Genomic DNA, 25,735 nt, shown 5'->3' with positions numbered 1-25,735 from the left:
CCTCGGGGAAGATCAGTTTGGATTCCGTAGAAATACTGGAACACGTGAGGCAATACTGACCTTACGACTTATCTTAGAAGAAAGATTAAGGAAAGGCAAACCTACGTTTCTAGCATTTGTAGACGTAGAGAAAGCTTTTGACAATGTTGACTGGAATACTCTCTTTCAAATTCTAAAGGTGGCAGGGGTAAAATACAGGGAGCGAAAGGCTATTTACAATTTGTACAGAAACCAGATGGCAGTTATAAGAGTCGAGGGGCATGAAAGGGGAGCAGTGGTTGGGAAGGGAGTGAGACAGGGTTGTAGTCTCTCCCCGATGTTATTCAATCTGTATATTGAGCAAGCAGTAAAGGAAACAAAAGAAAAATTCGGAGTAGTTATTAAAATCCATGGAGAAGAAATAAAAACTTTGAGGTTCGCCGATGACATTGTAATTCTGTCAGAGACAGCAAAGGATTTGGAGGAGCAGTTTAACGGAATGGATGGTGTCTTGAATGGAGGATATAAGATGAACATCAACAAAAGCAAAACGAGGATAATGGAATGTAGTCGAATTAAGTCGGGTGGTGTTGAGGGTATTAGATTAGGAAATGAGACACTTAAAGTAGTAAAGGAGTTTTGCTATTTGGGGAGCAAAGTAACTGATGATGGTCGAAGTAGAGGATATCAAATGTAGACTGGTAATGGCAAGGAAAGCATTTCTGAAGAACAGAAATTTGTTAACATCGAGTATAGATTTAAGTGTCAGGAAGTCGTTTCTGAAAGTATTTGTATGGAGTGTAGCCATGTATGGAAGTGAAACATGGACGGTAAATAGTTTGGACAAGAAGAGAATAGAAGCTTTTGAAATGTGGTGCTACAGAAGAATGCTGAAGATTAGATGGGTAGATCACATACCTAATGAGGAGGTACTGAATAGGATTGGGGAGAAGAGGAGTTTGTGGCACAACTTGACAAGAAGAAGGGATCGGTTGGTAGGACATGTTCTGAGGCATCAAGGGATCACCAATTTAGTATTGGAGGGCAGCGTGGAGGGTAAAAATCGTAGAGGGAGACCAAGAGATGAATACACTAAGCAGATTCAGAAGGATGTAGGTTGCAGTAGGTACTGGGAGATGAAGAAGCTTGCACAGGATAGAGTAGCATGGAGAGCTGCATCAAACCAGTCTCAGGACTGAAGACCACAACAACAACAACAACAACAACAACAATCAATGTCTCCTTGTTTCTTTTGTGGGTGAGAAAGTCTATATTAAAGTCACCACATATAATTATGTCCCACTGACTTCTTTCGGATAGAAGCAAGTCCATTTGTAACAGAAAATCATTAATACTACTGGAGCGGGGATGGGAAATTGTAGCTACAATTAGATTTAGATCTGTAAGCTTTATGGCTGCACATTCAAATATCTTGTCTCTTCCTATTTCCTTTGGGGTAGGAAGTGGGCTGTATTAAATGTGTTGTTTTATGAAGATGGCAACCCCACCATGTCCATCATTTGATCTGAAGTACTGTTCACACAATTTGAGTCTAGGTCTCTTAAATTAAAATCACTTTGTATGTAACTCTTCTTTTGTTTTTGTCACATAATTCAAACAACGTGTTTATGTAACTTTTCGCAGACATTGTCAGCTATCTACTGGAGCTAGCCATGAAGTTTTACTTAACACCTAGAAAAAATCGAATGAGGCAACGAAATTCAGTGATGGTGTTACTCCTCCTGTATATATCCACATTCCATTGCGACACTTTTTTTTTCTAGTAGTGTATGACTTAGCAGAGATTTTGGTTGTATAAGTTTGCATTTCTGAGATAGCCGCAACATTTCTGCTGCTGCCTTCGTTTGATCAGAGTTTTGAACTGAAATGAACTGTCGTGCATTCCAGTAGGGGCAATCTTTGTCATATTAAAACTATCATGGCAAATTCTGACAACTGATCCACGAGTGATAGTCACTTTTCCAGTACTGCCTCGATAATGATGCACTGCTCCTCAATTACGAGAGCCTCCACTTATCTTGCAATTCCTGCTTCTTGATAGGGAGATGGTTTGAAACTTATCATCATTCAGATTTTTTTCACCACACTGAAAGTGTGTCATATGATGATGCACTGTTGTCATTCACTTCCATTGTTCACTTCAAATGTAGAAAATAAATTACCACACAATACTCCACTTTATGAATAGGTTGCAACTATTTTGTTTTGGCTCCTCTAGCAGTATGCTATGTTCCTTTGGACTGGGAATTTCAGTGTGTACCAGGACTGCAGACATGTACCTGCAAACAAACAAACATTTGATCATGTAATTTTGAACAGGGAAAAGTACAGTATGGAATAACAATATGAAAAGAATAGACTGCTACTAGCCACATAGACGATGAAACTTCCTGGCAGATCAAAACTGTGTGCTGGAGCGAGATTCGAACTCAGGACCTTTGCCTCTTTCAGGGAAATGCTCTACCATTAGAGCTACCCATGCATGACTCACGACTCATCCTCATAGCTTTAATTCCATCAGTACCTCGTCTCCTATAGGAAGTTTCATGTCTGCAAATTGTGATCACCCATTCTGTTGTGGAAAAATCATGGCCTGCCTAATATAAATATTAAAGTCAAGCATAATTTACATCTCTAAGTCCAAATATAATGATAAATTGTAAGAAGGACTAATGAGGTATTTTTTATTTTATTTTTGAATAGTTGCCAATTTTCAGTTTACTATCTGATAACTACTGGCAGCCTGTTGAACACTGTCTTACCAGACTACAGAACTACTTTCAAAACTCTAGTCTACATGAAAATTATTTTTACTTCTGGTGGGTATGAACTGCGCCACTTATCCTCAGCTCATTAATGTTTTTAGCTGTAAATACCATTAAGGAGAATATGTGTTAGCATCTAACTAAAAGAATCCCTAGATCCTTGAAGAGACTACTGCAAGATGTGCAGTTATTAACTTTACTTCTGTATAGCAAGCAGGTTTTTGAATATAGCTGTAATCCCTCAGAAGATTATTCCATAGGACGGTCCTGGGTGAAAGTATGCAAGGTATGAAAGTAAACCTGCATGTATGTCAATACAATGATACAGATTACTAAGTGAAAGCATGCAGGTTAACTTACTTATATCCTGGCACTGCCTCAGTGTATTATCCAACTGGATGATCAAGAATATGCTACATTTAGCCTCATCAAGTTTATGGTGATTGATGTGTATACCATTTATAAGTAATTTTAGTTTGTTTGGAATTGCAAAACATGGGTTTATTAACAACAGTATGCAAATGATCCTCCCATGAACCATGGACCTTGCCATTGGTGGCGAGGCTTGCGTGCCTCAGTGATACAGATGGCCGTACCGTATGTGCAACCACAACTGAGGAGTATCTGTTGAGAGGCCAGACAAACGTGTGGTTCATGAAGAGGGGCAGCAGCCTTTTCAGTAGTTGCAGGGGCAACAGTCTGGATGATTGACTGATCTGGCCTTGTAACAATAACCAAAACAGCCTTGCTGTGCTGGTACTGCGAACGGCTGAAAGCAAGGGGAAACTACAGCCGAAATTTTTCCCGAGGGCATGCAGCTTTACTGTATAGTTAAATGATGATGGCGTCCTCTTGGGTAAAATAATCCGGAGGTAAAATATCCCCCATTCGGATCTCCTGGCGGGGACTACTCAAGAGGATGTTGTTATCAGGAGAAAGAAAACTGGCGTTCTACGGATCGGAGCGTGGAATGTCAGATCCCTTAATCGAGCAGGTAGGTTAGAAAATTTAAAAAGGGAAATGGATAGGTTAAAGTTAGATATAGTGGGAATTAGTGAAGTTCGGTGGCAGGAGGAACAAGACTTTTGGTCAGGTGAATACAGGGTTATAAATACAAAATCAAATAGAGGTAATGCAGGAGTATGTTTAATAATGAATAAAAAAAATAGGCTTGTGGGTAAGCTACTACAAACAGCATAGTGAACTCATTATTGTGGCCAAGATAGACACGAAGCCCACACCTACTACAGTAGTACAAGTTTATATGCCAACTAGCTCTGCAGATGATGAAGAACTTGATGAAATGTATGATGAGATAAAAGAAATTATTCAGATAGTGAAGGGAGACAAAAATTTAATAGTCATGGGGGACTGGAATTCGAGTGTAGGAAAAGGGAGAGAAGGAAACATAGTAGGTGAATACGGATTGGGGCTAAGAAATGAAAGAGGAAGCCACCTGGTAGAATTTTGCACAGAGCAAAACTTAATCATAGCTAACACTTGGTTCAAGAATCATAAAAGAAGGTTGTATACATGGAAGAAGCCTGGAGATACTGACAGGTTTCAGATAGATTATATAATGGTAAGACAGAGATTTAGGAACTGGGTTTTAAATTGTAAGACATTTCCAGGGGCAGATGTGGACTCTGACCACAATCTATTGGTTACGAACTGTAGATTAAAATTGAAGAAACTGCAAAAAGGTGGGAATTTAAGGAGATGGGACCTGGATAAACTGACTAAACCAGAGGTTGTACAGAGTTTCAGGGAGTGCATAAGGGAACAATTGACAGGAATGGGGGATAGCAATACAGTAGAAGAAGAATGGGTAGCTGTGAGGGATGAAGTAGTGAAGGCAGCAGAGGATCAAGTAGGTAAAAAGACGAGGGCTAGTAGAAATCCTTGGGTAACAGAAGAAGTATTGAATTTAATTGATGAAGGACAAAATATAAAAATGCAGTAAATGAAGCAGGCAAAAAGGAATACAAACATCTCAAAAATGAGATTGACAGGAAGTGCAAAATGGCTAAGCAGGGATGGCTAGAGGACAAATGTAAGGATGTAGAGGCTTATCTCACTAGGGGTAAGATAGATACTGCCTACAGGAAAATCAAAGAGACCTTTGGAGAAAAGAGAACCACTTGTATGAATCTCAAGAGCTCAGATGGAAACCCATTTCTAACCAAAGAAGGGAAAGCAGAAAGATGGAAGGAGTATATAGAGGGTCCATACAAGGGCGATGTACTTGAGGACAATATTATAGAAATGCAAGAGAATGTAGTTGAAGATGAAATGGGAGATACAATACTGCGTGAAGAGTTTGACAGAGCACTGGAAGACCTGAGCCAAAACAAGGCCCCGGGAGTAGACAACATTCCATTAGAACTACTGACGGCCTTGGGAGATCCAGTGCTGACAAAACTCTACCATATGGTGAGCAAGATGTATGAGACAGGCGAAATACCCTCAGACTTCAAGAAGAATATAATAATTCCAATCCCAAAGAAAGCAGGTGTTGACAGATGTGACAATTACCGAACTATCAGTTTAATAAGTCACAGCTGCAAAATACTAACACGAATTCTTTACAGACGAATGGAAAGACTGGTAGAAGCCGACATTGGGGAAGATCAGTTTGGATTCCGTAGAAATGTTGGAACGCGTGAGGCAATACTGACCTTACGACTTACCTTAGAAGAAAGATTAAGGAAAGGCAAACCTACGTTTCTAGCATTTGTAGACTTAGAGAAAGGTTTTGACAATGTTGACTAGAATACTCTCTTTCAAATTCTGGAGGTGGCAGGGGTAAAATACAGGGAGCGAAAGGCTATTTACAATTTGTACAGAAACCAGATGGCAGTTATAAGAGTCGAGGGACATAAAAGGGAAGCAGTGGTTAGGAAGGGAGTGAGACAGGGTTGTAGCCTATCCCCAATGTTACTCAATCTGTATATTGAGCAAGCAGTAAAGGAAACAAAAGAAAAATTTGGAGTAGGTATTAAAATCCATGGAGAAGAAATAAAAACTTTGAGGTTCGCCGATGACATTGTAATTTTGTCAGAGACAGCAAAGGACTTGGAAGAGCAGTTGAACAGAATGGACAGTATCTTGAAAGGAGGATATAAGGTGAACATCAACAAAAGCAAAACGAGGATAATGGAATGTAGTCGAATTAAGTCGGGTGATGCTGAAGGGATTAGATTAGGAAATGAGACACTTAAAGTAGTAAAGGAGTTTTGCTATTTGGGGAGCAAAGTAACTGATGATGGTCGAAGTTGAGAAGATATAAAATGTAGACTGGTAATGGCAAGGAAAGCATTTCTGAAGAACAGAAATTTGTTAACATCGAGTATAGATTTAAGTGTCAGGAAGTCGTTTCTCAAAGTATTTGTATGGAGTGTAGCCATGTATGGAAGTGAAACATGGACGATAAATAGTTTGGACAGGAAGAGAATAGAAGCTTTTGAAATGTGGTGCTACAGAAGAATGCTGAAGATTAGATGGGTAGATCACATAACTAATGAGGAGGTATTGAATAGAATTGGGGAGAAGAGGAGTTTGTGGCACAACTTGACGAGAAGAAGGGACCGGTTGGTAGGACATGTTCTGAGGCATCAAGGGATCACAAATTTAGCATTGGAGGGCAGCGTGGAGGGTAAAAATCGTAGAGGGAGACCAAGAGATGAATACACTAAGCAGATTCAGAAGGATGTAGATTGCAGTAGGTACTGGGAGATGAAGAAACTTGCACAGGATAGGGTAGAATGGAGAGCTGCATCAAACCAGTCTCAGGACTGAAGACCACAACAACAACAACAACAACAACATGCAAATGATGCATTGCTACTCACCATATACAGCAGACACTGAGTTGCAAGCAGGCACACTATAATATAAAGCTCTGGGACAAGGTTCTTCTGAAATAGAAAACTTTCACACATTCACACAAGCACAACTCACACACATATGGCCACTGTCTCCTGAGTGCTGGAACCCAATTGCCAGACTGGCAATACCTGCTGCCTGTGGCTATTCATTTGTAGCGTGCCCACTTATATCTTTCCTTAGTAATTATGAGTAGTCTTTGTAGTGTGCAACTACTGCTGGATCTCTACTTGTTCTGGTCAACATATACATTTCCCTTGTGCTTTCACTAGGTACTTTAATTACTCTAGTTATCAATTTTTGTTTTACATGGCTGCTTAATTTCCTTTCTGATTAGTTTATGAGGAAAGCTATTTCCAAACAATGGCATGAATTTATCATGGAATACATTAATTTTTATGTCAACAGTTCATTCGGTGTAAATTTTATTTCAGCTTACCACTTGTAAACTTCTAGAAAAACATTTGGTTTTCACTGAGTAGAATCTATCCTGTAAGACACTACCTTATTTACCGTAACTAACTGTGCATCATGATCAGAGAGAGGATTTGCATAGTGTATACAGTTACTTTCTTGCCTTCATCTAGAACATTATCAGTCAAAGTCCTACTAACTTTATCCACATGTTGGAAAGTTAATTACTAGATCAAAATGGAACATCAAAATAATGTTTCCAGACTATTTTCCTATCAGAATCCTTTAGAAAATTTGCAGTGAAATTTCCACAAACTACTAACAGCTTATTGTTTTCTGGCAGAAATCATAGTAAGGAATCCTGATTCCTCATAAAAAGTTCAAAATTTCCCTGTGGGGGTCTGTATATAGTTACAATTAAAAGGGAACTTTTTTCAGTATTAATTCAGAAGCATGCACTTTTGTGTGCTGATTACTACAAAATCTACTCGTTTCAGTGTTTCTGAATTTGTGTTCTGCTTTTATATATGCAAAAGCTCCTCCTATTCCCATACTAATTCTGTATGACTAAGCTGCTAGAATGTAATCTTTTATATTTAAGTTCTCCCTAACCTGTGACTGTGTTGTTTGTAGAGCTACGCTAAAGCAATGTATAGGTACTTATCAAACAAATTATTGTTATTAATATATTACTTATATATTTTATTGTGATGAATAATAAAGTCTTGGTCATTTGTATCTCATTAAAAGTGAGAGTAATCAAACGTTGTATTCATCACAAACTGTGAGCCCGTTCCACCCCCTCCAGAGTCCAACCATGGATACGTGTCAGTTACAGTAAAGAATGAGCTAAAGAAATTTATTAATTTTCAATGTACAAACATTAGTAATATAAAGTGTGGTGCTTGGTGATTAATAGAATGTTTGCTGCATACATACAACGTTGTATAGATGAATATTTAAATTTCTTACTTACACCTACATCTACATCTACATCCATACTCCGCAAGCCACCTGACGGTGTGTGGCGGAGGGTACCCTGAGTACCTCTATCGGTTCTCCCTTCTATTCCAGTCTCGTATCGTTCGTGGAAAGAAGGATTGTCGGTATGCTTCTGTGTGGGCTCTAATCTCTCTGATTTTATCCTCATGGTCTCTTCGCAAGATATACGTAGGAGGGAGCAATATACTGCTTGACTCTTCGGTGAAGGTATGTTCTCGAAACTTTAACAAAAGCCCGTATCGAGCTACTGAGTGTCTCTCCCGCAGAGTCTTCCACTGGAGTTTATCTATCATCTCCGTAATGCTTTCGCGACTACTAAATGATCCTGTAACGAAGCGCGCTGCTCTCCGTTGGATCTTCTCTATCTCTTCTATCAACCCTATCTGGTACGGATCCCACACTGCTGAGCAGTATTCAAGCAGTGAGCAAACAAGCGTACTGTAACCTACTTCCTTTGTTTTCGGATTGCATTTCCTTAGGATTCTTCCAATGAATCTCAGTCTGGCATCTGCTTTACCGACGATCAACTTTATATGATCATTCCATTTTAAATCACTCCTAATGCGTACTCCCAGATAATTTATGGCATTAACTGCTTCCAGTTGCTGACCTGCTATTTTGTAGCTAAATGATAAGGGATCTATCTTTCTATGTATCTGCAGCACATTACACTTGTCTACATTGAGATTCAATTGCCATTCCCTGCACCATGCGTCAATTCGCTGCAGATCCTCCTGCATTTCAGTACAATTTTCCATTGTTACAACCTCTTGATACACCACAGCATCATCTGCAAAAAGCCTCAGTGAACTTCCGATGTCATCCACAAGGTCATTTATGTATATTGTGTATAGCAACGGTCCTATGACACTACCCTGCGGCACACCTGAAATCACTCTTACTTCGGAAGACGTCTCTCCATTGAGAATGACATGCTGCGTTCTGTTATCTAGGAACTCTTCAATCCAATCACACAATTGGTCTGATAGTCCATATGCTCTTACTTTGTTCATTAAACGACTGTGGGGAACCGTATCAAACGCCTTGCGGAAGTCAAGAAACACAGCATCTACCTGTGAACCCGTGTCAATGGCCCTCTGAGTCTCGTGGATGAATAGCGCGAGCTGGGTTTCGCACGACCGTCTTTTTCGAAACCCATGCTGATTCCTACAGAGTAGATTTCTAGTCTCCAGAAAAGTCATTATACTCGAACATAATAGGTGCTCCAAAATTCTACAACTGATCGACGTTAGAGATCTGCACATCTGTTCGACGTCCCTTCTTGAAAACGGGGATGACCTGTGCCTTTTTCCAATCCTTTGGAATGCTACGCTCTTCTAGAGACCTACGGTACACCGCTGCAAGAAGGGGGGCAAGTTCCTTCGCGTACTCTGTGTAAAATCGAACTGGTATCCCATCAGGTCCAGCGGCCTTTCCTCTTGATTTTAATTGTTTCTCTATCCCTCTGTTGTCTATTTCGATATCTACCATTTTGTCATTTGTGCGACAATCTAGAGAAGGAACTACAGTGCACTCTTCCTCTGTGAAACTACTTTGGAAAAAGACATTTAGTATTTCGGCCTTTAGTCTGTCATCCTCTGTTTCAGTACCATTTTGGTCACAGAGTGTCTGGACATTTTGTTTTGATCCACCTACCGCTTTGACATAAGACCAAAATTTCTTAGGATTATCTGCCAAGTCAGTAGATAGAACTTTACTTTCGAAGTCATTGAACGCCTCTCGCATAGCCCTCCTCACACTACATTTCGCTTCGCGTAATTTTTGTTTGTCTGCAAGGCTTAGACTATGTTTATGTTTGCTGTGAAGTTCCCTTTGCTTCCGCAGCAGTTTTCTAACTCGGTTGTTGTACCAAGGTGGCTCTTTTCCATCTCTTACGATCTTGCTTGGCACATACTCATCTAACACATACTGTACGATGGTTTTGAACTTTGTCCACTGATCCTCAACACTATCTATACTTGAGACAAAACTTTTGTGTTGAGCCGTCAGGTACTCTGTAATCTGCTTTTTGTCACTTTTGCTAAACAGAAAAATCTTCCTACCTTTTTTAATATTTCTATTTACGGCTGAAATCATCGATGCCGTAACCGCTTTATGATCGCTGATTCCGTGTTCTGCGTTAACTATTTCAAATAGTTCGGGTCTGCTTGTCACCAGAAGGTCTAATATGTTATCGCCACGAGTCGGTTCTCTGTTTAACTGCTCAAGGTAGTTTTCAGATAAAGCACTTAAAAAAATTTCACTGGATTCTTTGTCCCTGCCACCTGTTATGAACGTTTGAGCCTCCCAGTCTATATCCGGCAAATTAAAATCTCCACCCAGAACTATAACATGGTGGGGAAATCTACTCGAAATATTTTCCAAATTATCCTTCAGGTGCTCAGCCACAACAGCTGCTGAGCCAGGGGGCCTATAGAGACACCCAATTACCATGTCTGAGCCTGCTTTAACCGTGACCTTCACCCAAATTATTTCACATATCGGATCTCCATCAATTTCCTTCGATACTATTGCACTTCTTATTGCTATAAACACGCCTCCCCCTTCACTGTCCAGCCTGTCTCTGCGGTATACACTCCAATCTGAGTTTAGGATTTCATTACTGTTTACATCTGGTTTCAGCCAACTTTCTGTCCCTAGTACTATATGGGCGTTGTGACCGTTTCTTAATGAGAGCAGTTCTGGGACCTTTCTATAGACACTCCTGCAGTTTACTATTAGCACATTAATATTGGTATTCCCTGTTGCATTTTCCCTACTCCTACCTTGCCGCGTCCCAGGAGGCGTCATGTCGGGCCTAGGGAGGGAATTCTCTAACCTAAAAAACCCCCATGTGCACTCCACACGTACTCCGCTACCCTTGTAGCCGCTTCCGGCGTGTAGTGCACGCCTGACCTATTCAGGGGGACCCTACATTTCTCCACCCGATAGCGGAGGTTGAGAAATTTGCACCCCAGATCTCCGCAGAATCGTCTGAGCCTCTGGTTTAAGCCTTCCACTCGGCTCCAAACCAGAGGACCGCGATCGGTTCTGGGAACGATACTACAAATAGTTAGCTCTGATTCCACCGCGCGAGCGAGGCTTTCCACCTTCACCAATTCTGCCAACCGCCTGTACGAACTGAGGATGACCGCTGAACCCAGACGGCAGGAGTCATTGGTGCCGACATGAGCAACAATTTGCAGTTGGGTGCACCCAGTGCTCTCTATCGCCGCCGGTAGGGCCTCCACCACATCTCGGATGAGACCACCCGGCAAGCAGACAGAGTGAACACTGGCTTTCTTCCCCGACCTTTCCGCTATTTCCCTAAGGGGCTCCATCACCCGCCTAACGTTGGAGCTCCCAATAACTAATAAACCCGTCCCCCCGTGTGCCTGCTCAGACCTTGCTGAAGGAGCAGCCACATGTCCACTCACAGGCAGAGCGGGCGATGCCACACGGCCAGCCTCCACATTTACCCTCCGCCTCGTGCGCCGCGAACGCCGCTGGACCCGCCACTCCCCTTGGGGAGAGGGTGGCCCAACCGCGCCCGGTACCCGCGAAGATGTCTCAACAGCAGGGACAGTGGGTGAAACATGTAACACCTGGGGTGTACCTTGTGACGCACCAGACTCCCCACTGCCGCTACACTCCGAGGCAGCAGCCTGAAGACGGCTGACCGCGGCCATCAACACGTTCAGCTGTTCGCGAACAGTGACCAGCTCCTCCGGCGTCCGTACACAGTAGTCACACATCCTATCCATCCTAAGGAATCTATTTACTGAAGAGAGTTAATCAACTTTTAACTAGACTGCTAATTCACTAAAGGCGGCTGATTATTGACTAAACTGTGATTGCTAGCCACTTCTTGTAGAAAGCAATGAAAATAGCACTACCTGTCTCTGGACTATATTGAAAACAAACACTAGCACTATTGGCACTATGGTTGACTAAAGGGACTCTCTCTGACTGTATTTAAAACAAACACGAAATCTATGGAACACTATTAATAGCACTCGACAATTAAAGCTTCCTAAAAGCAAAAACACACGGAAGAAGAAGTGACAAGTAAGAAAAATACAGTTAATACTCAAATTAAGGTAGCTCGCTGCACAGCAGACATGAAGCAGACGGCGGTTAGGACGACTTATATGATAAACTCTCAGAAATTAATGTATGAATTTTTATTTGCAGTAAAAAAAGTGTTCTGCTTAATTATTTTTATTGATCATCAATCAAGTGAGTGTCTGTATTTGATACACATTTAAGCTTAATACTTGATACTGCATTCTTCAGGTTTTATTTTAAATTATAAAATGCAAATACTACAACTTTTCTATTAATTCCAGGCAAGTTACAGTGACCTGAAAATAATGTGGCTGTCAGGGCTGCATATACCAGAATCATACCTCACAGCACTGGTGCAAACAACATGCCGCAAGAATCGTTGGCCACTAGACAGATCTGCTTTAGCAACATCAGTATCTGATTATGCTTCAAGGCTGGCTATTAAGCAGATTGAAGATCTCCCAGTAAGTTTATATAAAGTAACATTATTGCTTCAGCTACTTATTATATACATTTATATAACTGGGAACCTTCCCCCCGCCCCCACCTCCACCTTCATTTAAGTGCAGTAGACTGAATGCCAACACATAGAAGCTGATACAAAAGATTGATTCATCAACCACGTGTTCAATTTATATTTGCATAGTACAATATGTAAACATCAACAATGTGTAGCTAGATAATGAAGATAAAAAGACAAGGATTAATTGTCCAAAACCAACATAAAAAGCATATTATGAAAGAAAGGGTTTAATGAGAACAGTTCAGTGTGACAAACAAAATTATTAACTTGAAACGACTAGATTTATTATATTGTGTTGTATAACATTTTTGTTGGTCCTATTGTCTACAAATCAGTTTATGCATAAGCATCAAACAAGTCAGTTTATACAGTTTAAAATGGTTTCTATGCATACATATGTGAAATTACAAATAATACATTTCGTACATTTAAATATTTATATAATATGCTTCAGACATTTGAATATTCTTCAGTGGAGTAAACCCCATTATGTCATTTATGCCACAAGGGTGTGTTTATCTGGATCATATGTATGTTTTTGCTCCATCTCGTAAAGTGATCATGAACAATACAGCTTTTTTTTCCTCCCAATCCTTACCCATTACATTTATTTTATAGAATATAAAGGCTTCCGTAACATAGATATCTGGTAAAGGAGGAATGCCAGAGGTCTTAAACAGAGCTTTATGTAAGTCTTAGGTTTACATCCAAATATGATACAATGTGAGAAAGTTATGAAGTCTGTTTGGCTATCTACTCTGCAGAAACTTGGTAATTGTGTGTGCTTATCAAAATGCTGATTTATCAACAATTTTATTTTTACTTGCTGGTTTTATAAGGGACAATTCTGACCTGCAATTTAAAATAGAAGTTGTTTTCTTTTTTATATGCCAGTGCTGTTGATGCTGTCATTTTATTCTGTAGCATTTCTTTAAATTTCATATATTTTTCTTTGTATTGAAAATCAACATTTCATACTCTTTGAAACACATTGCTTTTCTGTTTTTAAAGATACTTTTACTTAAATAATTTTCAGTACCTTTCACTTGAGGAAACTTTTATTTTATTACTTAATTTTCACATGCAGGAACATGAAGTACAATAGATAGTAGATCATGACCCCTCAAATGCAGAAAAGCTTACAACTATTCACACAAAATTAGTCAAATTCCAGTTCTGAAGTGTCATGACCTCTCATCAAATAAATCATGTCATCCAACTACATGCATTACTGGAAACCAGCAGCAATATCTTGCACATCTACCACTCACTTCCAGCCAGTACTTTGGAATTAATCTCATACTAAATATAAAATACATCCACATAGATGGTGTATATTGTAATTCTATTATCAAAGTTTTTGGTCCTCCTTATTGAAGCAAATTTTCAGGAAACTGTTACTGTACGTACTACTACGCAGTAAAGCATTATTTCATCATATATTTGATACCTGTGTCATCTCTGATGGCTTCTAATAGCATACATGGTGGTTATAATTAAACTTTCATTACTTGAGCCAATGTAGACAGAAAACTATTTACCTTATAGGTACCCAACCTTGCAGAAATAATGTTCAGACTGTGCATTGCAAGGTTTGCATGTTTAGCAGTGTTAGTGTCAAGTCTCACTGTTAGGCACCAGTAATGATACAGAAAAGTAGGCTTGAAACACAGACATGAGTTGCTTTATAGTTGCAGTCAGTCAACTTGGGTCTGGACAAGGTGAGCAGGGCTTTACACATAAACCTGTTACAGCGAAACAACAGCAGTAGTACTGCCGCACCAGGGTTTACAAACATTATTCAGAAGTTCATATTAATTGGCGATTTTGAAACTGGTCCTGGGAGAGGCCAAGAGCCAATTGCAACCCAAATTGTTGAAGTTATTATTGCCATGGCTGAGAATACTGGACACAATGTGTAATCTTTAAGCAGTGAATGAGCTGTGTCACAACAGCTGAACATTCCATGGTCGACCATTCAAAAAGTGCTGTGAAAAGTTGTGAAATGGTATCTGTGGTGTGGCTCCAGGCTATTGTGAAGGCAGACGGTCATCACACTGAGCAATATTTGTAACCTGGAATGTGAACATGGTATGCAATTAACAAATTTCACCCTCTCATGTAGAAATTTAAATGTGTTTCTTTCAATGGTTTATTCCTTAACTTCTCTTCCACATATCCTTACAAATGTTTCCACTACGTTTCACTGTCCTATGATCACTTGTTTTTCATGGGGGCCCTCTCAGGTTGCAAAAGTTTAGTTATAACGACCCTGTATTAGTAACCCTGTCATTTTTCATATTTAATTCTTCATTGCTTGTAACTGTAAATTTGTTTTAACTGATCAGTCATTACAATCATACTTCTGAGTTAATCTAAGCCATTACCAGTTTGTCATAATGACTTCAAATGGTAATCACTTACATCAAATCACAACTGTGATTTGAATGATAATTTATAACTTTCCAACAGTTACTGCATGTCTCTATACACATTGTGTGTGCCCTTACTAAATTTCTGGAATGATTTTTCATGGTGTGGGTTCCTGTAGTCATGTCCTAGTTCATGAGCCATGGGCAACGTATGAGTGGCCAAGTAAGTGGTCCTGACAGTCGGGATACCAGTTACTTTGGAATAAGGCTGGGCATCTCGGACATATTCTGAGTCATGATCACCTTTGTGCTCATATGGCAAAGACTACCAAATCCACCGGTTAGTCCCTCAGCCGTTAGGGGTAAAACCCAAAGGGACTCGGGGCAAGTAAGGCTAGCAACCTGCTTCCCTGGTACATTAAATATGATGCTGGCAACAATCAGAGCAAAATGCCTCGGACCTTTGGAGGTGACAGAGTCCCACCTCTAACTGACAAACCAGGGACTCCTAAGATACGACTTGGCAAACAAATGGTAATGAGATGGGGAGCTATTAATATCAATGGCGGCTACTCTGGGAAGAAGGTAGAGCTGGCAGAGGCTGCAAGTAAGATGGGGCTGGACGTTTTAGCTGTTAGTGACATTCGGGTAAGGGGTGAGAAAGAAGAGGAAGTGGGAGAATACAAGGTCTACCTGTCAGGAGTCAAAGCAGGAATAGCACAATGGGGTGTAGGGATTTACATCAGGAAAGAAATGGAACCCAGCGTAGTTGCAATAAGGTATGTAAACGAATGACTGATGTGGATAGATTTGACAGTGTCTAGCAAGAAAATTAGGATTGTGTCAGTATATTTGCATTGTGAAGGGACAGATCAAGATAAGATGGATAGTTTTTATGAGCACTCAGTGATGTAGTTGTTAGAGTAAAGGACAAGGACAGTGTTCTGCTCATGGGTGATTTTAACGCCAGGATTGCAAATCGAACAGAAGGGTATGAAAAGGTTATGGGTAAATTTGGAGAGGATATGGAGGCCAACAGGAACGGGAAACAACTCTTGGATTTCTGTGCCAGTATGGGCTTAGTAATCACAAACTCCTTTTTTAAACATAAGAACATTCACCGGTATACTTGGGAAGGCAGGGGAACCAGATCTGTCATTGACTATATAATAACAGATCAGGAATTCAGGAAGGCTCTGTGAGGGACACACGTGTATTCAGGGGATTCTTTGATGACACTGATCATTATTTAATCTGCAGTGAAATTGGGATTGTGAGGCCGAAAGTGCAGGAGGTCAGGTCCATATGTAGGAGGATAAGAGTGGAGAAACTTCAGGATAAGGAAATCAGGCACAAGTACATAAAAGCGATCTCAGAAAGGTACCAGTTAGTTGAATGTAGTCAATTACAGTCACTGGAAAAGGAATGGATAAGGTACAGGGACACAGTACTAGAAGTGGCTAAAGAATGTCTTGGAACAGTAGTGTGTAAAAGTAGGATGAAGCAAACAGCTTGGTGGAATGACACAGTCAAGGCAGCCTGTAAAAGGAAAAAGAAGGCGTATCAAAAATGGCTACATACTAGAACTCAGGTAGACAGAGAAAGTTATGTTGAAGAAAGAAACAAAGCCAAACAGATAATTGCAGCATCCAAGAAGAAATCTTGGGAAGACTCGGGGAACAGGTGGGAGACTATGGGTCAAGCTGCTGGAAAACCATTCTGGAGTGTAATTAGCAGTCTTCGAAAGGGAGGTAAGAAGGAAATGACAAGTATTTTGGACAGGTCAGGAAAACTGCTGGTGAATCCTGTGGATGCCTTGGGCAGATGGAGGGAATATTTTGAAGACTTGCTCAATGTAGGTGAAAATGCGATCAGTAATGTTTCAGATTTCGAGGTAGAATGGGATAGGAATGATGATTGAAATAGGATCACATTTGAGGAAGTGGAGAAAATGGTCAATAGATTGTAGTGCAATAAAGCAGCTGGGGTGGATGAAATTAAGTCGGAACTCAGCAAATACAGTGGTATGTCAGGTCCTAAATGGCTACACAAGGATAATTGAAATGGTGTGGGAGTCGGGACAGGTTCCATCACATGGACAAAAGCAGTAATCACACCAATCTTAAAACATGGAAACAGAAAAGACTGTAACAACTACAGAGGTATCTCTTTAATCAGCATTGTGGGTAAAATCTTCTCAGGTATTGTTGAAACGAAAGTGCGAGTATTAGTTGAGTACCAATTGCATGAAAATCAGTGCGGGTTTAGGCCTCTTAGAGGTTGTCAGGACCAGATCTTTAGCTTACGGCAAGTAATGGAGAAGTGTTATGAGTGGAACAGGGAATTGTATCTATGCTTTATAGATCTAGAAAAGGCATATGATCGGGTTCCTAGGAGGAAGTTATTGTCTGTTCTACGAGATTATGGAATAGGAGGCAAACTTTTGAAAGCAATTAAAGGTCTTTACATGGATAGTCAGGCAGCAGTTAGAGTTGACGGTAAATTGAGTTCATGGTTCAGAGTAGTTTCAGGGGTAAGACAAGGCTGCAACCTGTCTCCACTGTTGTTCATATTATTTATGGATCATATGTTGAAAACAATAGACTGGCTGGGTGAGATTAAGATATGTGAACACAAAATAAGCAGTCTCGCATATGCAGATTCGATTGAAAGTTTGCAAAGTAATATTTCAGAGCTAGATCATAAATGTAAGGACTATGGTATGAAGATTAGCATCTCCAAAATGAAAGTAATTTCAGTGGGAAAGAGATATAAATGGATTAAGTGCCAAATAGGAGGAACAAAATTAGAACAGGTGGACAGTTTCAAGTACTTAGGATGCATATTCTCACAGGATGGCAACATAGTGAAAGAACTGGAAGCGAGGTGTAGCAAAGCTAATGCAATGAGCGCTCAGCTACAATCTACTCTCTTCTGCAAGAAGGAAGTCAGTACCAAGTCTAACTTATCTGTGCACCGTTCAATCTTTCGACCAACTTTGTTGTATGGGAGTGAAAGCTGGGTGGATTCAGGTTACCTTATCAACAAGGTTGAGGTTATGGATATGAAAGTAACTAGGATGATTGCAGGTACTAGTAGATGGGAACAATGGCAGGAGGGTGTCCACAATGAGGAAATCGTCCACAATGAGGAAATCAAAGAAAAACTGGGAATGAACTCTATAGATGTAGCAGTCAGGGCGAACAGGCTTAGATGGTGGGGTCATGTTACATGCATGGGAGAAGCAAGGTTGCCCAGGAGACTCATGGGTTCAGCAGTAGAGGGTAGGAGGCGTAGACCAAGGAGAAGGTACCTGGATTCGGTTAAGAATGATTTTGAAGTAATAGGCTTAACATCAGAAGAGGCACCAATGTTAGCACTGAATAGAGGATCATGGAGGAATTTTATAAGGGGGACTATGCTCCAGACTGAATGCTGAGAGGCATAATCAGTCTTAAATGATGATGATGATGATGTTGATTTTTCACTCTGCAACAGTGTGTGCACTGATTGGAAATTTCTTTGCAGATTAAATCTGTTTGCCAGACTGGGACTCAAACTCAGAACCTTTGCCTTTTGCAGGCAAATACTCTACTGAAGGAGCCATCCAGGAAAGGTTAATGACTTTCCCTCACAGCTTTACACCTACCAGTACCTCTTTGAAGTTTGGAAAGTAGGAGTGAGGTTATATATGGAACACAATCAATGCCATTATTCCAGTTGATTCTTCCATGTTCATCTGCTGTTTGTTCGTGAAGAATGTACATGAGATGTACATTTTGTTCCTCTGCAAGAACTCCAGGGTGTATTGTTAGTATTTCTGTTTCAAGTACCAGAGGCTAAACAGGCTAGAGAAATGTTGCATTTGAACTTATTCCCTTTCTATTGTAAGAAAATCACTCATTATTACCATGTAATGTAATTTATTTTTATTTAACATTTTTATAACTCAATGTAGGAATGTTAAGCTACTTCACAAGGATGAGAATATATACGAACATAAATTTGTATTATTTTGAGAATTATCTTTTGTTTTTAAAACCATTCTAATTTTACTATTAATTTATTGTTAATATAACACCTACTCAGGAGAATTCTCCTTGTAGTGTACTTCTTATGATATAATTCTGAACTACCGAGTTTCATCTGTTATCTACACTGTTTTAATTTACAAATCTTTCTGTTCTAGACCCCGTCAAAACTAATTGAATATACTGAAGAATTCATGGGTTATGTCTCATTTTGATTTATTTAAATAGTTTGTTAATATAAACCGAAATTATGCCAAGACTGAATTCTTCATTTTATTTAAAGGTCACCAGTGTCCTCCAAAAGTCCGAGTGACCTCATTAAAAACCCTTTGAAATATTCTCATATCCAGTAAAGTGAAAGATACAGCCGAAATTCACTGTGATTAGAGCTCCTCTCTATACTTGCAGGATAATAGCTGGTTGATAGAGGGTCTTTACCTTGAAGGAGCCCACTGGGATATGAAGAATCGCTGTTTGGCTAGACCTCTACCAAAGGTTCTTGTGGAAGAGTTACCACTGCTGGAAGTTCGTCCTATAGAGCTACATAGACTAAAACAACAGGTAATATTGCCTAAATTTATATCCTTTTATTTATTTATAGCCATCTGATGTAATCAGAATGAATTTTGACACTGCAGCAGATAGTGCACCAATTTGAAACCACTGGTAGATCAAAACTGCCTGTCGGACCAGGACTTGAACCTAGGACCTTTGCTGTTTGCAACCCAGAGCTCTACCAGTTGAGCTATGCAGATGCACCTTATGACTCACTCTCACAGCTTTTTTTGCACCAGTACCTTTCCCCTAATTTGTAAACTTCACATATGTGGCCAATCCATTTCTCTGTAATATCTGTTTTTTCAGCTGCAATAGTCCTGCAAGGTACACAGGAAAAATTCTATGAAGTTTGAAAGGTAGATGAGAGTTACTTGTGAAACTAAAACTGTGAAGGGAAGTCGTGAGTTGTGCTTAGATAGCTCAGTTGGTAGAGCACTTCTCAACAAAAGGCAAAGGTCCCATCACATGAAATTCTTTACATCTTATTTCTTGTTTCTATTAGAGCCTGTTTCATTGGTAGGAAGATAAAAGAACTACTTTTAACTTGGGCAGTCAACAGTGTCAACTATTTTAACTTTAGTTTTAGTCAGTTACAAGATCCACATATGATAATGTAATTATATTTATATTAAAGAAAACTACTTAAGTTTGCAAAAGTATTTATGCTATTCATTTCACCATACATGTTTGAATGTAGAATAGAAATAGTTTTCACTGGAAAATGTTTTCAATTTGTTTTTAAAAATAAGTTTTCCATTTATCAGGTGACACTGAGGGGTGTATCCTAATCATATGACCTTGTACTTCAATGTGAGCAACATACTACTGCTATGTTTAAAACAAAAGCAACCTCTCATTAGTGCTGTATTCCTATCATGTCCCCTTTCTGTTCCTCCATTTCTTGCCTTTTCCCTTGTCCTCCTCCCTTCTCCTGCTTTCTTCCTTGTTGATATAATCTGCTTCATATGATAAATCTTCAACCTAGTCAATATATCTTTGTGTGGTTGTGTATTCTAAAGAAAAACCAAAACTCATAAGCTGGGCTCCGATGTTCCAGTTTCTGTTCATGTGCGTAACTTCTACTCAACAGCTCAATTATGTAAGCTACGTGACACATCGTTTATCATACACTTTGCCACATGTAACTCCTTAACAAGATTGCAAAGATAAAAATGATTCATAAGTGATTCTAAGAGAAATACATGACCTTAACAACTAGTGCTGATAATAAATATTTGAAGATCATGAATTTACATACGTTCACAAAACATTTAGAAATGTAGGAAAGAAGATCAAATATGATGACAATCCTAGAAGTGACATGATAAATAAGCCACATTCTTGGATACAGAGATATACATATTTCATAGCAGGGACTAAACATAATAGTGAAATAAAACAATCAATATTTAAACTGGGATGTATAATGTTGTTTGTTGTTGTGGTCTTCAGTCCTGAGACTGTTTTGATGCAGCTCTCCATGCTACTCTATCCTGTGCAAGCTTCTTCATCTCGCAGTACCTACTGCAGCTTACATCCTTCTGAATCTGCTTAGTGTATTCATCTCTTGGTCTCCCTCTACGATTATTACCCTCCACGCTGCCCTCCAATACTAAATTGGTGATCCCTCGATGTCTCAGGACCTGTCCTACCAACCGATTCCTTCTTCTAGTCAAGTTGTGCCACAAGCTCCTCTTCTCCCCCATTCTATTCAATACCTCCTCATTAGTTATGTGATCTACCCATCTAATCTTCAGCATTCTTCTGTAGCACCACATTTCGAAAGCTTCTATTCTCTTCTTGTCTAAACTATTTATCGTCCATGTTTCACTTCCATACATGGCTACACTCCATACAAATACTTTCAGAAACGACTTCCTGACATTTAAATCTATACTCGATGTTAACAAATTGCTATTGCCAGTCTACATTTTATATCCTCTCTACTTTGACCATCATCAGTTCTTCTGCTCCCCAAATAGCAAAACTCCTTTACTACTTTAAGTGCCTCATTTCCTAAAATAATTCCCTCAGCATCACCCGACTTAATTCGACTACATTCCATTATCATCATTTTGCTTTTGTTGATGTTCATCTTATACCCTCCTTTCAAGACACTGTCCATTCCATTCAACTGCTCTTCCAAGTCCTTTGCTGTCTCTGACAGAATTACAATGTCATCGACGAACCTCAAAGTTTTTATTTCTTCTCCATGGATTTTAATACCTACTCCGAACTTTTCCTTTGTTTCCTTTATTGCTTGCTCAATATACAGATTGAATAACATCGTGGATAGGCTACAACCCTGTCTCACTCCCTTCCCAGCCACTGCTTCCCTTTCATACCCCTCAACTCGTATGATTGCCATCTGCTTTCTGTACAAATTGTAAATAGTCTTTCGCTCCCTGTATTTTACCCCTGCCACCTCCAGAATTTGAAAGAGAGTATTCCAGTCAACATTGTCAAAAGCTTTCTCTAAGTCTACAAATGCTATAAATGTAGGTTTGCCTTTCCTGAATCTTTCTTCTAAGATAAGTCATAGGGTCAGTATTGCCTCACGCATTCCAACATTTCTACGGAATCCAAACTTACCTTCCCCGAGGTCGGCTTCTATCAGTTTTTCCATTCGTCTGTAAAGAATTTGCGTTAGTATTTTGCAGCTGTGATTTATTAAACTGATAGTCCGGTAATTGTCACATCTGTCAACACCTGCTTTCTTTGGGATTGGAATTATTATATTCTTCTTGAAGTCTGAGGGTATTTCGCCTGTCTCATACATCTCGCTCACCATATGGTAGAGTTTTGTCAGGACTGGCTCTCACAAGGCTGTCAGTAGTTCTAATGGAATGTTGTCTACTTCGGGGGTCTTGTTTCGACTCAGGTCTTTCAGTGCTCTGTCAAACTTTTCATGCAGTATCATATCTCCCATTTCATCTTCATCTACATCCTCTTCCATTTCCATAATATTGTCCTCAAGTACATCACCCTTGTATAGACCCTCTATATACTCCTTCCACCTTTCTGCTTTCCCTTTTTTGCTTAGAACTGGGTTTCCATCAAAGCTCTTGATATTCATGCAAGTGGTTCTCCTTTCTCCAAAGGTCTCTTTCATTTTCCTGTAGGCAGTATCTATCTTACCCCTAGTGAGATAAGCCTCTACATCCTTACATTTGTCCTCTAGCCATGCCTGCTTAGCCATTTTGCACTTCCTGTCGAACTCATTTTTGAGACGTTTGTATTCCTTTTTGCCTACTTCATTTACTGCATTTTTGTATTTTCTCCTTTCAACAATTAAATTCAATATTTCTTCTGTTAACCAAGCGTTTCTACTAGCCCTCGTCTTGTTACCTATTTGGTCCTCTGCTGCCTTTACTATTGCATCCCTCAAAGCTACCCATTCTTCTTCTACTGTATTTCTATCCCCCATTCCTGTTAATTGTTCCCTTATGCTCTCCCTGAAACTCTGTACAACATCTGGTTTAGTCAGTTTATCCAGGTCCCATCTCCTTAAATTCCCACCTTTTTGCAGTTTCTTCAGTTTTAATCTACAGCTCATAACCAATAGATTGTGGTCAGAGTCCAAATCTGCCCCTGGAAATGTCTTACAATTTAAAACCTGGTTCCTAAATCTCTATCTTACCATTATATAATATATCTGATACCGTTTAGTATCTCCTGGGTTCTTCCATGTATACAACCTTCTTTCATGATTCTTGAACCAAGTGTTAGCTATGATTAAGTTATGTTCTGCGCAAAATTCTACCAGGCGGCTTCCTCTTTCATTTCTTAGCCCCAATCCATATTCACCTACTATGTTTCCTTCTCTCCCTTTTCCTACTCCCGAATTCCAGTCACCGATGACTATTAAATTTTCGTCTCCCTTCACTATCTGAATAATTTATTTTATCTCATCATACATTTCATCAATTTCTTTGTCATCTGCGGAGCTAGTTGGCATATAAACTTGTACTACTGTAGTAGGCGTGGGCTTTGTGTCTATCTTGGCCACAAGAATGTATAATAACGGATTTAATGTAACTGTTTGTTCAATAACTACTTGATTTTTGCATAAATCAGCATCATACTGTAAAATATAATAATGCTGTGCTGTCTGGTTTTTAGCTCAATTCTGCAGTTTATCAACTGTGTTACTTTCTCTTTTTGTTTCAGTAGTCACTATCAGTGGGAACTGGAGAAATAAAAAATGGTTAACAATAATTCAAAATATTTAAAGACAGTTTACACAGTATTTTATAACTAAAAATCCTAAATGCAGTAAGGTTATTCTAAGTTAAAAGTAACAGAACACAGATGATACTGTTTCTAAACAGGAATTCTGTAAAAATAACATTTTATTAGTGCCATATGGTCAAGTAGTGAATATCTTAAATTTTCTGAAGCCGATTATAAGTGGTATATTCTCTTGGTAGTTTTGCCAGTAGTCACATTTTGTGCAGTGTTATTGTATACTCTGGTAAGTATTGATTTGTATTTTTAAGGGTCTTCTTAAACTGCTGGCACATTAGATGTTGGACAAGTCATTTTATATACAAGGCATGTGCGTGCATACATACAGATAAATGTTAGATGTTAATACATGTAACATATCCTTCTGTATTTATACAACACCACCAAATTTGGAAATAATATACACACACAATACATTTAGGGGTATTACAGCTGCACCGCCAGTAAAGACAGGAAAGGAAACCAGGCTGCAGTATCCAAAAAACCAGAATAACTCCCCCCATCACACCCACCCTCTCTATTTATTTATCAAGTTCAAATACCCATTATGTGCTGAAGCTACTTGGTCATGAAATGGGTCAGTACATAGTTTACAAAATTATTAGAAAAGTTACACAAAAATATAGATTTAGGAAAATTTAAAAAAAAAAAACTGAGAGAGAGTATACAAATAAATTACATACTACCAAGAAGATTTCTCATTACTGTGCCGAATTCTTGTATAGAACAGAAGGAGTGTGCTACAAGGAAACATTTCAGCTCAGATTTATTTATTTTCTTCAAGCCTATTGAAAATGAAACCAGCCAATAGTTCACACCTTACTATACAATGCTTAAGAAAGTGTTATTCAGATACAAATCATTTATCCATCTACTGTGTTGCACTTTCTTCTGACTTATCAGTGCACAGGGATGACAGATGTAGAATTCACAGAGGGCTTTAAAAAAAAAAAAAAAAAAAAAAAAAAAGTGAGGGCATAGAGTTGCCACAAAATATGGAATCTCATAATAGAGTAGAGGTAAATCATGTAAACAAACCTGTGCATTTCAGTGTTGAAGACCATGGAGATTTTTCTTTTTGCAAGACTTCCATGTCAGAAACTATAAGCATTGCATTTTGTTGCAGTTATGCATTAATTTGTTCTCTGACACTCTGTACCACACGGGCCACCTTCCCCATTTCATTCTTGAATGGCGTGTGGGAAGAATGATTGTGTTAAACCTCTGTACTTGCTGTAATACCTCTGGTTTTATCAGTGTTGCTATTTTGGGAAACAGATGTGGGAGGAAGAAATATTCTGGCCAACTCTACCAGAAATGTACTCTCTCAGAATTTCAATATAAACCTCTTTGTGATGTACAGCACCTGTTGAGCATATCTGTAACATACCTGTGCTGACCAAATGATCTCATGAACAAATGAACCACTGTTCATTGGATCTTACCTATCTCTTCTTCTAATCCAAAGAAGTATTGGTCTAAGAATAAAGAGCAATACTCAAGAACTGGTTGAACAACTGTTTTGTAATTGTCTCTTCTTATGTATGAACTACATTTTTCTCAAGATTCTTCTGGCATTTACTTTTCCTACAATTTCTTGAATATAGTTATTCCACTTTAGGTCACTATAGATGATTAGTTTATGGTAGTTATTGTTTCTAGCAATCTATAGCCAATAGTGAAATTGTACAGTAGTAGATTTCTTCTCCTTTTATGTACAGTATGTTACATAGAAGAAAAACCCTCTTGCCAGAGTACAAAAATGGCAACTACTTTCCTCTTTTTTAAGAAATTGACAAAAAAGTGGGGAACCAGCTGCCTCAGTCCTCATTCCACCTGTCTCACAAAGTTGTTGGCCTGTGAACATAT

General features: G+C 39.2%; 1 protein-coding gene across 1 annotated transcript in view; it reads left to right on the top strand.

Moving 5' to 3' along the window:
- The window catches only part of LOC126263364 (dynein axonemal heavy chain 10), a 1,742,213-nt gene that overhangs the window by 1,681,609 nt on the left and 34,869 nt on the right, over positions 1–25,735 (top strand). Inside the window, exons 78-79 of the mRNA XM_049960456.1 lie at positions 12,416–12,598; positions 19,469–19,621. Coding sequence (XP_049816413.1) covers positions 12,416–12,598; positions 19,469–19,621 — 336 coding nt within the window. The remainder of the gene's footprint in view (positions 1–12,415; positions 12,599–19,468; positions 19,622–25,735) is intronic.

Source organism: Schistocerca nitens, chromosome 6, assembly GCF_023898315.1.
Source record: "Schistocerca nitens isolate TAMUIC-IGC-003100 chromosome 6, iqSchNite1.1, whole genome shotgun sequence".
Classification (NCBI taxonomy): Eukaryota; Metazoa; Arthropoda; class Insecta; order Orthoptera; family Acrididae; genus Schistocerca; species Schistocerca nitens.
The sequence above is the reverse complement of the archived record's forward strand: the minus strand, read 5'-3'. Positions and strand labels throughout refer to the sequence as shown.